The 14,656-nt window shown below is 50.1% G+C and overlaps 1 protein-coding gene across 2 annotated transcripts in view; it reads right to left on the reverse strand.

Moving 5' to 3' along the window:
- Positions 1 to 14,656, reverse strand: part of Limk1 (LIM domain kinase 1) — a 33,109-nt gene that overhangs the window by 3,875 nt on the left and 14,578 nt on the right. For both annotated transcript variants that reach the window (XM_031338159.1, XM_031338160.1), the window contains 11 exons: positions 13,664 to 13,802; positions 13,322 to 13,431; positions 11,369 to 11,575; positions 10,252 to 10,357; positions 9,962 to 10,128; positions 6,739 to 6,922; positions 6,143 to 6,229; positions 5,106 to 5,237; positions 3,110 to 3,169; positions 2,785 to 2,850; positions 378 to 534 (listed from right to left, as the gene is read on the reverse strand). In XM_031338159.1, the coding sequence (XP_031194019.1) occupies positions 378 to 534; positions 2,785 to 2,850; positions 3,110 to 3,169; positions 5,106 to 5,237; positions 6,143 to 6,229; positions 6,739 to 6,922; positions 9,962 to 10,128; positions 10,252 to 10,357; positions 11,369 to 11,575; positions 13,322 to 13,431; positions 13,664 to 13,802 (1,415 nt within the window). The remainder of the gene's footprint in view (positions 1 to 377; positions 535 to 2,784; positions 2,851 to 3,109; positions 3,170 to 5,105; positions 5,238 to 6,142; positions 6,230 to 6,738; positions 6,923 to 9,961; positions 10,129 to 10,251; positions 10,358 to 11,368; positions 11,576 to 13,321; positions 13,432 to 13,663; positions 13,803 to 14,656) is intronic.

Consider the following 14,656-nt stretch of genomic DNA (forward strand, 5'->3'; position numbering starts at 1 on the left):
AAAAAAAAAAAAAAAAAAAAAAAAGAAGGAAAGGGCCTGCTAGGTGGGTCACCTGATGATTTTTGAGTTGAGCCCCAGGATCCACAAGAGGAAAGACATCTTCCTCCTACAAGGTGCCTCCTGATGTGCATTGTGCATGCACAATGTGAAAATGACACGCAACACCCACCCAAAACTACACAAAGGAGTGTGGTAATATAAAGATGAGGTGGAGGCTGGAGGGAGGCAACTACAAGCCCAGAAAACATTAGTTGACTCTTGTCAGCTAGAGGGAAACAAGAGAAGATACAGGACCCTAGGGAAGCCAACAAGCAGATAGGCCAGCGTGTGGGGTGGCTGCTGTTCCTCCACCTGGGACCCCAAGAGCTAGCACTCACCGTTGATCATCTCTGGTGCCATCCAGTAGGGGTTGCCCACCACTGTGTACCGCTTCTTGCGGTCCGGCTTCTTAAGGCTACGCAAGTCTTCAGACTGACTCTTCTCATCGATCATGAGTCGAGCTAGCCCAAAGTCGGCCACCACCACGTTCCTGTTCTGAAAATTTCATAAGGCAGGTTGAGACCTGGGTCATCTCTCTGGTTGCTTCTATTTGAGATCCTTTCCATATAATCCCATACATGGCACAGAGAATATACCTCTGATATCAGTGACCTGTGTGTGTGGGGGTACCCCCTCTGTCCCAGCTCTTTGCAAACAGAGCTGCCTAAAACTTCTGGAGATTCTAATGAGGGGCTAGAGGTGTGATTCAGAGGTAGAAAGCTTGCCTAGCACCCTCCCAGCCTCCCTGTGAGAGGCTAGAAGCATTGTTTCGTAGGTAGAAGGCCTGCCTGGAATCTTCCAGTAAGGGATTAGAGTATGGCTCAATAGTAGAATCCTGGCTTAGAATTTCCCAGCGAGGAATTGGAGCATGGGTTAGCATTAGAGTCCCTGCCTAGAATCCCCCAGTGAAGGGCTGAGGGTGTAGCTCAGTGGTAGAGCCCCTGCCTAGAATTCCCCAGGGAGGGGGCTGGGGGCGTGGCTCAGTGGTAGAGCCCCTGCCTAGAATCCTCCAGTGAGGGGCTGGGGGCGTGGCTCAGTGGTAGAGCCCCTGCCTAGAATCCCCCAGGGAGGGGCTGGGGGCGTGGCTCAGTGGTAGAGCACCTGCTTAGAATCCCCAGTGAGGGGCTGGGAGTGTGGCTCAGTGGTAGATTGCTTGCCTAGCAGACTCATCATCTTAGATGCCATCACTAGAGCTAAGAAAATCAAAACCAGAGGTGATGGAGGCCCAGCAGGCACTATTCACCTGAGGCCAGATGTGGGTGGGGGTGGGGGTGGGCTCGGCCTCTTCCCCACCAGTTGTCCTTGTGCCTCTTTCTCCAGATGACTGTCCCGTGACTTAGATGGGTAACTGAGGGTCCTTCCCTGTGGGCTAAGCCTGCTCCTCTTGGGTCCTGACGTCTCTCCCTTTCCAGGTGTTCCTCATGTTCACACAGAGCAGGTGACACTGAGGCTGTCAAAAGGGATGCAGGACACCAAGGATCTAGACACCAAGGCTGAGCAGGACCCACAGAGGACTTGTTCAGTTCACTTTCATGCCACCAAATGCTCAGAGTTTTGTGGCTACCCTGGGGTGTCCCACAGCCTGGTTTTTCTATCTTGCTGCGACAGCCCCAGCACTTTCTATGGTCTTCTGTGCAGGGTCCTCAGCAGGCTGACAGGACTTAGAGGACACTAGGGACCTAACAGTTCAGAGTCAGGAACTAAAAGTACTGGGCTTGTTTAGATTATAGCTCCGTGCTGACTGGATGGATGGTTTAGAGACCTTAGGAAACATTGCCGCGCGTGCGGGTCCTCTTAGGCAAAAGTTCCACTGCTGAGTCATGGCAGCTGCCCCTCTCTGGGGGATCCTAGGCAGGGGCTCTACTACTGAGCCACGCCCCCAGCCCCTCCCTGGGGGATCCTAGGCAGGGGCTCTACCACTCAGCCACGCCCCCAGTCCCTCCCTGGGGGATCCTAGGCAGGGGCTCTACCACTCAGCCACGCCCCCAGCCCCTCACTGGGGGATTCTAGGCAGGGGCTCTACCACTGAGCCACACCCCCAGCCCCTCCCTGGGGGATTCTGGGTGTATGCTTTCCTCAGCCATGCTGCCAGGACTATTTTTTCTACTTTGTAATTTGAGACAAGGTCTTGCTAAGTTGTCCAGGCTGGCCCTGACATGGGTCTGTAGCTCATGCAGGACTCAATCCTTCGCCTTCCTCAGTTCAGATGCTGACTGCAGTAGTTTATTATGGGAGCGGGACTCTAGACACTTGCTCTCCAGTTTGGCTCAGTTCCTCTGCTTTCTGTAGGTCACCTGGGGAACCCTTAAACACCAACCTGTAAACTTGGGGCTGACTGCCTCTTACTCTCTTGGCCTCCACTGAAATGCCCCTGCCAAGTCTCCTCTTCCAGAAGCCTGCCCAGATGCCCCTGCCCAGATGCTGATTTGCACTTGTTGCTGCAGCCTGGGTAGCCTGGGCTACCTCAGGTGGCGTCTGTGAATGCTGCAGTGAAGGCTGGGGCTTTTCACTTTTATTCAGTTTTCCCTCATCCGACCTGTTAAACCCTTGTGCCGCTGGTGGGTCTGAGACTTGCTGCCATGTTATAAATGGCAGAGCCAGGAGTACCCAGTTCTCCCTGCCTCTTGCACTGGAACTGTTCACCTGACCTCTAGTTCCATGAAAGCCCTGAGAGGAGCAGCTCATAGGTCCCTTCTTTCTCCAGCACGCCCGGCTGCCCAGCGCTGCAGGGCTCCCACTGCTCACCTCACGGACCAGACAGTTGTGGGAGTTGAGGTCTCGGTGGATGATGTTCATCGAATGGAGGTAGGCCTAAGGGAATGGAATGAGGCTATCAGTGGATGCTGACTTGACAAACCACCTCAGCCCTGACCTCTGGAAGCTCCTTGCCTCCTACCCACCTCTGATGGACTCTAGGCACCTGCTCCGTTGCCGAGCTATACCTTGAGCCTTCACTAGGGGAGTCTAGACAGTCATCCACGTGGCTGCCCCTTCAAAGTGTCCCCGTAGGTTCTGCTCCCACACTCCTTGTGGCAGAGTGAGTCACCTGAGTGACTGGCAGGTCACTTACCATCCCTGATGCAATGTCCTTGGCAAAGCTGACCCTCTGACTCCATGGGTACTGGCTGTCCTAGGGACAGGGAAAAATGGCTTAGGATGGAGCCTGGCATGTGCCTGGCTGGGGGGGTGGCATGGTGGCACAGGTATGGGGACAGCTGAGTCACAGGCACAAGTGTGGTAGTCTGAGGACTCCATGTTTTCCTGTATCTACGGTTGCCTGCTAACAATTATCTTCCAGGAGCTGTATGTGCATGGCTCCAAGGCACTGTTTCCTGTGGTGTTCTTGGGGGAGCCTATTCTCCCCTTCTGCCATTTGGGTTCCAAGGATCAACCTCATGTCATTAGGTTGGTAGCAAGCACTGTTGCCTGCTGAGCCATTTCACTGGCCCTTGTTTGATTTTTTTTGAGACAGAATGTTCTATGTAGCCTTGAACTTATGAGTTCCTGCTTCGGCCTCAGGGTTAGGATTATAGACCCTAATGACATCTTAACAGAACTGATTTCACACACTAAGGGTTCATGAATGTTCCCCTGTAGCTCCCAAGCTATCTATCCTGAGCAATGATCTGTGTGGCTGTTACCCTATTAGGGGTTGATTTATGCACCTCTCCAGGGCCCACAGTATAAACTACGACCCAGGAGGCCGTTATAGTAAGTGATGTGGTAACCTATTAAACCTCCTGAATACTTTCTTATTACACCTATTTTTTTATGTGTGCATATGTGTGTAGGGGTGTGCACATGCCACAGCATGTGTGTGACATATGACAACTTGTAGGCATTTGCTCTCTCCTTCTACCATGTGGGTCCTGGAGATGGAAGTCAGCCTGTCAGTCCCAATTGGTAGCAGGCATCTTTACTCTTTGAGTCATCTAGCTGGCCCTTCTACCTTATTTTCTGAGGGAATGTCTCACTGAAGCCAGAGCTCATGGCTGTGGACAGGCCGGCCAGCCACTGGTCCCTGGAGATCCTGCCTGCATCCCCTCAGTGATAGGATCATTTGTGTAACACCACCACACAGCACTTTCCCCCACTTCCTAGACAGGGTTTCTCTGTGTAACCATGGCTGTCCTAGAACTATCTCTGTAGACCGGGCCGGCCTTGAACTCACAAAGATCTTGCTTTCATCTCCTCAGCAAAGGGATTACAGGTGCACACCATCATGTGGGGACTTTTAAATGGGTCTTTGGGGTTGACCTCTCATCCTCATGTATGAGAAACAAGCACTTTGCCCACTGAGCTGTGTTCCCAGCCCCTATTTCAAGTTTTCTTTCTTTCTTTTTTTTTTAATACTTTTTTATTTTATGTATATAAGTACACCGTCGCTGTCTTTAGCCACACCAGGAGAGGGCATCGGATCCCATTACAGATGGTAGTGAGCCACCATGTACTAGCTGGGAATTGAACTCAGGACCTCTGGAAGAGCAGTCAGTGCTCTTAACTGCTGAGCCATCTCTCCAGGCCCTATTTCAAATTTTCAAACCAAGCTGAACTAATGTTCAGTCAAAACTGACTAACAAACCACCTACATTCTCAGTGCCAGTCACTGGGGAGAATGGGGCTCTGGCTCTGCTTTGGTTTAGATGTGGGGTGTCCCCGGAGGCCCACACACTAAAGGCTCATTTTCTAGCATGGCACTAGTGGGAAGCGATGGAGCTTTTCAGAGGTGGAGCTAACAGAGCACTCTTAGGTTACTGGAGGTCACTGCCCTGCAAGGGGACTGTGGGACCCCACCCTCTTCCTCCTCAACCCCCGTTCTTGCTTTTTATGTTTTGGTGTGTATACTTAGAAAGGGTCTCATTGTTTATGTAGCTCTGGCCAGCATGGAACTCGCTCTATAGACCGGGCTGGCCCTGAACTCGCTGGTTTCCCTAGTGCTGGGATTAAAGCAGTGGGGCACTACACCAGGTTTGTGCAGTGCTGGGGATAGAAGTCAAAGTCTCAAGTGTGCCAGCCTAGGCCAGCATCTACCAACCGAGCCACACTCCAGCCTGAGCCCCGCTCACCATGTTCTTGATGATGCCCCACAGGGTGCCGCCCTTAATGTACTCTGTGATGAAGTTCAGCCGCTTGTCCTTGTACAGCACCCCGATGAACTTGAGCACGTTAGGGTGCTCCAGACACCGCATGACCTTTACCTGGAGGAACATACACAGCCGTGGCCTGGACCTTCTTCCCCCTGCTCCACCCAACCTAGACAGCAGGGCAGCCAGTCTCCTCTCACACAGTAAGCCACTGTGTCTTCTGTTTAAGAGCGTTTCTTGTGGCAGCAGCAGCTGCGACACACACCTTTAGTCCCAGCACTCAAGAGGCAGAGACAGGCAGAGACAGATCTCTGAGTTCAAGGCCAGCCTGGTCTACAGAGTGAATTCCAAGACAGGTAGGGCTACACAGAAAAACCCTGTCTTGAAAAACCAAAACCAAAACCAAACCAAACCAACCAACCAACCAACAACAACAACAACAACAACAACAAACAAAAGGAGAAAGTGTTTTTCATAGCTCAGGCTGGTCTTGAACTAGCTATGTAGCCACGGGATTCCTTGAACTGATCCTCACACCACCATCTCCCAGGGGCTGGGATAACAGGCATGTAACCGAGGTCAGTTTCGGCATTAGAGCCCAGGGCTTTGTGCATGGTAGGCAAGCGTCTACGAACCTGCATCCCCAACCCACAGCTGTTCTGACTTTTGCATCTTTGAGTCAATGTCTCACGTAGCCCAGGCTAGCCTAGAACTCTCTATGTAGTTGAGGAAAACCTTCATCTCTGATCTTCTTGCTTCCATCTTCCAAGTGCCGAGATTATAGACGTGTTATAATGCCTGATATGTGTGTATGGTGCTGAGGATCGAATCTGGGGCCTCAAGCAGGCTAGGCAACCATCTACTAACTGAGCGGCATCCACGGCTCATGGCTGCCCTGTCCCCAGTAAGCCTGGACCCTCTCACCTCTTTAACAAGCGGTGTGCTCTACTTCTCCTCCTGGGGCCCCCTGCTCCCCCTCTCATTGGGGAGGCGAGTAGACATGTGACCCCTCCACTGACCTCCTTGAGGAATGTCCTCTGGGTCTCCTCGTCAAACCGGATAAGTTCCTTCATCACCATCACCTCGCCTGTTTCTCGGTGTGTCACCTATGTTGGGGATATGGAGGTACAAAATTCAAGGCCGAGTAGGATATAGTAACTCGTGCTTCTAACCCCAGCCACTTGGGAGGCAGAGTCAGGACAAGTTCATGTCCAAGGCCAGCCTGGGTTATCTAGTGAGTTTGAGGCTAGCCTGGGCAACTCAGTGAGACCTTATACTGATACGTAAATGAAACCAGGCATGCTAGTACATAAGTATGATCCCAGTACTTGCGAGGTGTAAGATAGAGGATCAGGAATTCAAGGACATAGTGAGTTCAAGGCTAGCTTGAGCTACATGAGACTTTGTCCTTAAAGACAAACAGCAAAATTCTGAATCTACCCATGTAGTCTCCTCCATCTCAATGGCTCAGGGAAGCCCAGGATAAGGAGTGTATAACCTTGGGATGAGAGCATAGAATCTAGGCATCCCTTGTATTGGATTCCTGGGGCACGGTGCAGTGTGAGGGAAGAGGTGGTCAGAGGTGTCACCCAGCCTGCCCTCCCCATCTGCATACCTTGATGGCCTGGCCAAAGCAGCCCTTGCCCAACACCTCCCCATGGATGAGGTCAGACGGCCGAAAGATGCGGTGTGGTCGGCAGACCACTCGGAGGGATTCGGAGCGACCCAGGTCCTTGCGCTGGGAGGCTGGAGAGCCGAGGGAGCCGGCACCTGGGGAAGTGTCGATACTGCAGCTCCTCCTGGGGAAAGTACATGGGGCCAGTGCCAAGGGGAGGCGGCACCTGGCTGAGACACCGTCCAACTCCTCCTTGCAAAAGCACCACATTAAGCAGTTGCTGCTCATCCCCCATCCTGGGAATAGGTGGGACAGCCTGGTGTCTTGGGGGTAGCCACACAGTTCATTAGAGGTGCCCACAGCCTCCTCTGCTTGGTGACCCAGGCTCAGACTCTGCCTGAGATTTCCATTGCAGTACGCAGGTGTCCCTGCTTATGGCCTAAGCTTGGGACAAACTGAGAGGGAGAACTTCCCTTTGACAGTACAACCTCTTAGAAGAGTGGTAGCACACACCTTTAATTCCAGAATTTTGGAGGCAGAGGCAGGTGGATCTCCAAGTTTAAGGCTAGCCTGGTCTACAAAGAGAGTTACAGAATAGCCAGGTTTACACAAAGAAACTCCAGGAAAAAAAGGAAGGAAGGAAGGAAGGAAGGAAGGAAGGAAGGAAGGAAGGAAGGAAAGAAAGAAGGAAAGACAGAAAGATAAAAAAGGCAGCTATCATCACAGAAGGAAACCCTTCAAAGGGCTTCTCCAAGAGTCCTGGAGAGGTCCCAGCAGGAGTGGGACAAGGAACAGCCTACCGCTGGCTCTTCCCATCCTTCCTTTTGCTTCTTCAGGTTCAAGGATGGAGGACTCACAACTCCTGCTCCCTGGATCACTGCAGCAGACCATGAGTCAACTCTGACTTGACATCGTATAGCAAATCCCTCATCTTGGACCACAGTGATCTCTCTACAGCTTCAAGTGAGCCTTCATTATTAAGGTAGTAATAAAAGAGGAGGGAGAGGAAGAAGAGGAAGAGGAGGAGGAAGAGAACTAGAAATCAGCTGGTATGATCAAGCATACTTGTAATTTCTAGTACTTAAAAGATGGAGGCCCAAAAATCACAAGTTTAAAGCTAGGTTAGCTTTGCTATGTATGAAGAAAAAACACATAAATAAACTAAAAATCATCCAAACAAGCCTAAAAATAGGGTGTGTGTGTAGGAACGAGTACCAGAAACCACTGTAATGCGTTGTAGTTTCTCTTGGTATTTTTCGTGTATGCTGTATGCATGCACTCATGTGAGTGTGCATATGTATTTGTTTTTTGTTTTGTTTTGTTTTGTTTTTTTGAGGCAGGGTTTCTCTGTGTAGCCCTGGCTGTCCAGGAACTCACTCTGTAGACCAGGCTGGCCTTGAACTCAGAAATCCACCTGCCTCTGCCTCCCAAGTGCTGGGATTAAAGGCGTGCGCCACTACCACCTGGCGTGCATATGTATTTGTGTGCGAGCATGTGGAGGCCCTGTGTTGACATCAGGTATTTTCCTCAATCACTCTCTGCCTTACTATTTTTTATACTTATTATTTTTAATTATATGTGTTTGTATCTATGTGTAGGTTTGTGCATGTGTGTAAGATCTCTTGGAACTGGCAGAGGTAAGCCACCCAAAGTCTGTGCTAGGAACCAGCCTCTGGTCCTTTGCAAGAGTACACACATTCTTAAGTTTTTTTCCCCGCTCCGAGACAGGGTCTCACTCTGCAGACCAGGCTGGCCTGGAACTCAGAGATCCATTCGCTTCTGCTCCCGGAGTGCTGGGATTAAAGCTGTGTGCCACTACACCTGGCTTGCTCTTTACTTTTAACTTCTGGTCCAGCCTTCCAGCATCCTTTTGAGACAGGGTCTCTTGATTGAACCCCACACTGGAGTTACAGGTGTGCAGCCTTTTACATAGTGCTGCTGAGGGTCTGATCTGAGGCCTTCTTGCTGGCATGGCAAATGCTCCTACCCTGGAAGCCTGCATCATCTCTTTGTATCTCCAGTGAGGAACATGACTAGAAAATGGAGGAATGGAAAAACAGCAAGGACACACAAGCAGCTTATAAAGAAACATGGGCTGGACGGTGGTGGCTCACGCCTTTAATCCCAGCACTTGGGAGGCAGAGGCAGGCGGATTTCTGAGTTCGAGGCCAGCCTGGTCTACAGAGTGAGATCCAGGACAGCCAGGACTATACGGAGAAACCCTGTCTCAGAAAAAAAAAAAAAGAAAGAAAGAAAGAAAGAAAGAAACACGGCCTACATATATATAATAACAAACAATGGCATGACAACATATTGCTGTTGAGCCAATGACATGAATAGGATTTGTACCGATTCTATTTATATTAACGCAACTATTTTTTTTTAAATTCCAGAGTTGGCACACTAAATGGGTTTTTTTTGGGGAGGGCTATTTATTTTTAATAAATAGGGTCTTATGTAGCCCAGGCTAGCTTCCAACTCACTAGGTAGCCAAGGATGAACTTGAACTTCGAATCGTTCTGCTTATTCTACCTCCTGAGTGCTGGGTTTACAAGTGTATGCCATCACGATTGGTCGATGTGGTGCTGGGGATGGAACTTGGAGCTTTGTATACACAATGTCAGTACTCTTACCACTGACCCAGAACCCAGCCTTAAAATATGCTTTATCTGCCCCTGCTCCTCACTGGCACCTCTGCCTACAGAAAAATGCACAGAAAACAGTGTGTTGCGCCTCTTAAGTAAATTTTAAAATTAAAGAGGCCTACAAGATGGCTCAGTGAGTAAAGGCACTTGCCACCAAGCCTGACAACCTGAGTCTGACCAGTATACAGGCTCTGGAGTGTTCTCAGGACCCATCTCTGTGCTCCCTTCCCTCACGAAGTAAATGAATAAAATCAACGCAAAATAAAAGATGTGGGCCTGCCTGGGAAGGTCTCTGTAACTTCCAGCTGGGGGCGCTGTTTGCTGTCTCCTTCATCCTCATGTCTATAACAATCCCTACCGACACTGGCAGTAGTTGAAGGGATGAAATGGAGGAGGCCTGGAATGAAGAGCACTGGCCACTCTAGCAGAGAACCAGGGCTTGGTTCCCAGAACCCACAACCTTCCAGCTGCAGAGGATCTGACGCGCTTGTGGCCACCAGGCAGGCATGTGGCGCAGAGCCACCATCCACGCAGACAAGACACCCAAGTAAAAGAGGCTGAGGAGCAAGTTGACTTACAAGACAGGTTTCTGCCGGGCAGAGCTGCCTGCCGGTCCGCTGGGAGTGTGCACCGGGGAACTCAGGGGGCTGGGATCCGACACTGGCCCAGGGCCCAGGGAGTCATGGGGGTCGTGCTCAAGGGTCAGCTGGAGCAGGCGGCTGGTCTCCTGGATCAGCAAGTCGATCTGGGGACAGTGTGGACAGGTGAGCCTTCTGGGGTGGCAGCAGAGCTCAGGGGTGAAGAAGCTTCCACTTCTATCATCCCATCCTGCCCAGCCTTGGATCTGTCTGTGATTCTGTGGCCCTACCTCGTCCAGGGGCACATTCCGGATGGGCGTGCCATTGATTTCCAAGATCCGGTCTCCGATGTGGATGGAATTCTTCACATCTGGGCTCATGCAGCCTGGGTCCACTCTGGGGATAAAGCTGTGGTTAGACTAGTTCCCCTCCAACCTGTCCCTTTTATCCCCAAGAGGAAACCGGAAGCCAAGACCACCAGGTGTGGGGTGGGGAGGAATGATTCCACCTGAGGTGGAAATCACAGTATACTGTGGTTTAGTTGTTACCTTAAACAAAATAAAAGATTTTACACAGGTGTTTTGCCTGCATGTATGTTTATGTACCACAAGTATGCATGCCTGGTGGCCACAAGGGTGTCTAGAGCTAGAAGATTGTGAGCCGCCATGTGGTTGCTGGGAACTGAACCCTGGTACTTGGAGAGAGTAGCTTGTGCTCTTAACTGCTGAGCCATTTCTCCAGCAGTTTTATCTTACTATTAGCATCTAGTTAACTATGCTCAACAGGCGTCACTATGTGCCTTCATGCATTACAGAATGCATTTGACCACACTTGCCTCCATCCCTCCTGTTCCCCTCTCACTTGCACGGAACCTCTTACTCTTTGCAATTCTTCTTTTTCATGATTTTTCCTTTTTTTGGTGTGTGTGTGTGTGTGTGTGTGTGTGTATGTGTGTGTGTGTCCCAATGTTTCATTACAGTTACAGTGGACAACTCTGTAATTCCAGGATCACAAGCACAGTTGCTGTTTGACTTAAAAAAATTTTTATATTCATTTATTTATTTATTGTGTGTGTGTGTAAATCAGAGGGCAGTTGGTTCTTTCCTTCCATCATGTTGGACCTGGGAATGGAACTCAGTTTGTCTGGCTGGATGGCAAGAATCTTTATCTGATAAGCCCTGTTGACAGCCCCTATTTTTTTTAAGATGGGGTTCTGGGGGAAGTGATCTCAGTCCTCCTGCGTCTAGTATCTGGACGTTCTGGGCCTGAACCTTTCGAACCCTGAGCTAAGATCAGTGTTTCCCCACTCAGGTTGTCATGTTAGGTAGCCTCTCACAGCAGCAGAGAGCTAATCAATACAACCAGGTCGCTTCCACAGAGCCCCACCCACTGTGGCAACCCACTCACCCTTGTACTCGGACAGTGTGCGAATGCTCTGTGCCACATCCTGGTGGGCCGTGAGGTGGGTCGATGGAGACAGACAGGCCTCGTTTGCCATGGGCAGAGGCTGGGATAGACACTAGGGTGACTGTGTGGGGCAGGTGGGAACCGGGTGAGTCAGGTAGGATCTGTTCGATGACTGGAGTTACCACAGTCTGGTAGTAGCACTGCCCGCTATGAACGTCATCGGCGGATCCAAAGAGAAAAGGGAAGAAAACAACATCAGGGGAGAAGTCATAATGCATTGCTGTAGCCCATAGCAAACTGATGGGACATAGGGCAGGACTGGGCATGCCCAGTTGTCTCAGCACCCCAACTCTGGGTCTCAGTTATTCTGGTTAAAAATAATTTTTTTTAAGTTACATTTATTTTTGTGTGTATTTGTTCAAATATATGTGTGTCAATATATATGGGGGTTAAAAGACAATTTGCAGAAATCCGTTCTCTTTTTCCATCATGGTCCTGGGGATTAAACTAAAGTTGTTAAGTTTAGTGGCTAATGCTTTTACCTGCTAAGGCATCTCATCAGACTGTTAGGTCTTTTAATTACATTTATTACTTTTGTTTGTGTGTATATGGGCTTGGGGGAGGGGTACGCATGCCAAGAGTGGGTATGGAGATCAGAGGACAATTTGTGAGTCACTTTTCTCCTTTCACTATGTGGGTCCTGGGGATGGAATTCAGGTTCATTAGGCTTGGCAGCAAGCACCTTTACACACTGAGCCCTCTTGCTGGCCCCATTCAGGCTCTATCTGGTGATATTGTCAGATGGCCAAGATAAGGCGAGGCCCTTGCAGATATATCTATCTCCTTTGGGAGGAAGTCATTAAAAACCCATTTGGGATCGGGTCCGTTGTTCTTGAATCCAGCTTTGTTGGTGTTTTATAAGAGAGAATCTGTCTGATATTTTGTCCCTGGCTCTGGGGAGAAAGACTCTTAAGTCCTTGGAACCCTTTGGAGGAGGATGCTTGGAGTCTATGCAAATGAGTCATATTAGGGCTGGTCCCAACAGTCACTGACCATGACTGAAGGCTTGTGGCTTCTAGCTAGCCTGGATTCTCAGGAGCAGGTCAGAGACAGAGTATAATCACGTGGCCCAATGACTTAAACAAAACCTCAGTGAAATCCCTGGATGCTGGGCCTCAGCGTGGCATCCTAGTCAGTAAACCTAAGATGGGCTGGGAGAGAGGTGGAAGGCACCCTTGCTTGGTGCAACTGTGACCCACAGCACTGTTTGCAGTTCTGGGAGTTAGTTATCCAGCACAGCATCAAACTTGGGGTCAATGGATTGGAGGGCAGTTGCTTTAAGTGTGTGAGGGCCTGGGGACGCCTTAGTGTGCAGCTGGTATCTGGAGCAGGGACAGAACTGCTGGGGATGGTATGTGTAGCTGGTGGGGTCTGTGCCAGCTCTGTAGCTAGAGTCAGAGCTATGCTGAAGAGGCAGAAGGAAGGAAGCTGGTGTTGGGGGCATGTTTGGTTTCGGTCATTTTCTATTTTTTTTTTTTTCTTTTTGGTAATACTCAGAACTGAACACAAAGCCTTATATATGACATGGAAGCCCTCTACTGCTGAGTCACACTCCTAGCCTAGGCAGGTACTCTTCCACTGAGTTACGGCCTCAGATCTCTTTGTACTTCTTAAGATTGTATCTCACTAAACTGCTCAGTTTGGCCTAGAACCTGCAATCCTCTGGCATTGGCCTCCTGAAAAGCTAGAGTAACGGGCACTATAATTCCTGACATTTCTACATGGAGGCAAGGAGCACTGGCGCTTGCCCTCTCCTGTTTTACCAGGTGGAGCACGGTACTGTGTCTGTACTGTTCTGGCCTGGAATTCACTGTAGAGTAGTATAAGCCTGTGTATGGGCAGCCTTGGTGACAGGTGCAGGCCCCTAGGCTTGAAGAGGCCCACAGGACTCACCAGTACAGCTTGGAGTGCTCCACCAGCGTGTAGGTGTCCCCGTCACCGATGAAGGTTCCACAGGCAAGGCAGATGAAGCACTCGGGGTGGTACTTCAACTCCCCGGCCACCTGTAGGGGTAGGGACACAGCATGACTTCATGGTGACTGCTGCTCCAAACCCATCATCATTCTCCTATTAGGGGCAAAGCAGGGCAACCCAGACAGAATCTTGCTGGACACGTAGAGGACTGCTCCCAGTCTGAACAGATGAAGAGATGGGCTCAGGACACACAGGGGACGATGGCGGGGAGAGAATGCACACTTGCATCAAGAGGTGGGCAGGTAGGGGAAGGTGGCTTACCATGACCAGCCCTTTGGTGATGTGTTCGGAGCACCCGTGGCAGGACTCGCCATAGCGGGCCCAGTAGTCCTTCTTGCAGAAGAGCTGCCCATCCTTCTCATAGTACTGGTGTGAAAGGGAGGCGCTACACTCGCAGCACCTGGGTAGAGAGGGGCAGGGCTGAGGATGGCCACCTACCATTTGATGCGGATGCACTGGTATAGACTGGACTGCTATGCAGAAGCAAGGACTCTTGACCCTGCAGCCATCTTTCCAGTTGCTGTCTATAGGAGTTTATCTTTGATTTTGCTTTTAAAAAAAATCAGCCGGGCAGTGGTGGTGCACGCCTTTAATCCCAGCACTTAGGAGGCAGAGGCAGGCGGATTTCTGAGTTCAAGGCCAGCCTGATCTACAGAGTGAGTTCCAGGACGGCCAGGGCTACACAGAGAAACCCTGTCTTGAAAAACAAACAAAAAAAACAAACCAACCAAACAAACAAACAAAAAAATCAAAATAAAATAGGGACTGAAGGTGTACTTCTGTTGGTATAGAGTTTGCTTACCATATATAAAGCCCTGTCTCAAAAAACAAAACAAACAAACAAACAAACCAAAAACAAGGGGCTGGAGAGATGGCTCAGCAGTTAAGAGTCCTGGCTGTTCTTCCAGAGGTCCTGAGTTCAATTCCCAGCAACCACATGGTGGCTCACAACCATGTATAATGAGATCTGATGCTCTTTCCTGGCACTCAGGTGTATATGCAGATAGAGCACTCATACTTAAAATTAAAAAAGAAAATAACAACAACAACAAAAAAAACAAAAACAAAACATAGAAAGGTGACCAGGAATGGAGGCAAAGGCAGGGCTATAATTTCAGCAGTTGGGAAGCTGAGGCGGGTTTGCAGAGTTGCAGTTAACAGGGGCTACATAGTAAGACCCTGTCTCGGGCTGGTGAGATGGCTCAGCGGGTAAGAGCACCAACTGCTCTTCCGAAGGTCGTGAGTTCAAATCCC

Source organism: Mastomys coucha, unplaced genomic scaffold, assembly GCF_008632895.1.
Source record: "Mastomys coucha isolate ucsf_1 unplaced genomic scaffold, UCSF_Mcou_1 pScaffold22, whole genome shotgun sequence".
In the NCBI taxonomy this organism is placed as follows: Eukaryota; Metazoa; Chordata; class Mammalia; order Rodentia; family Muridae; genus Mastomys; species Mastomys coucha.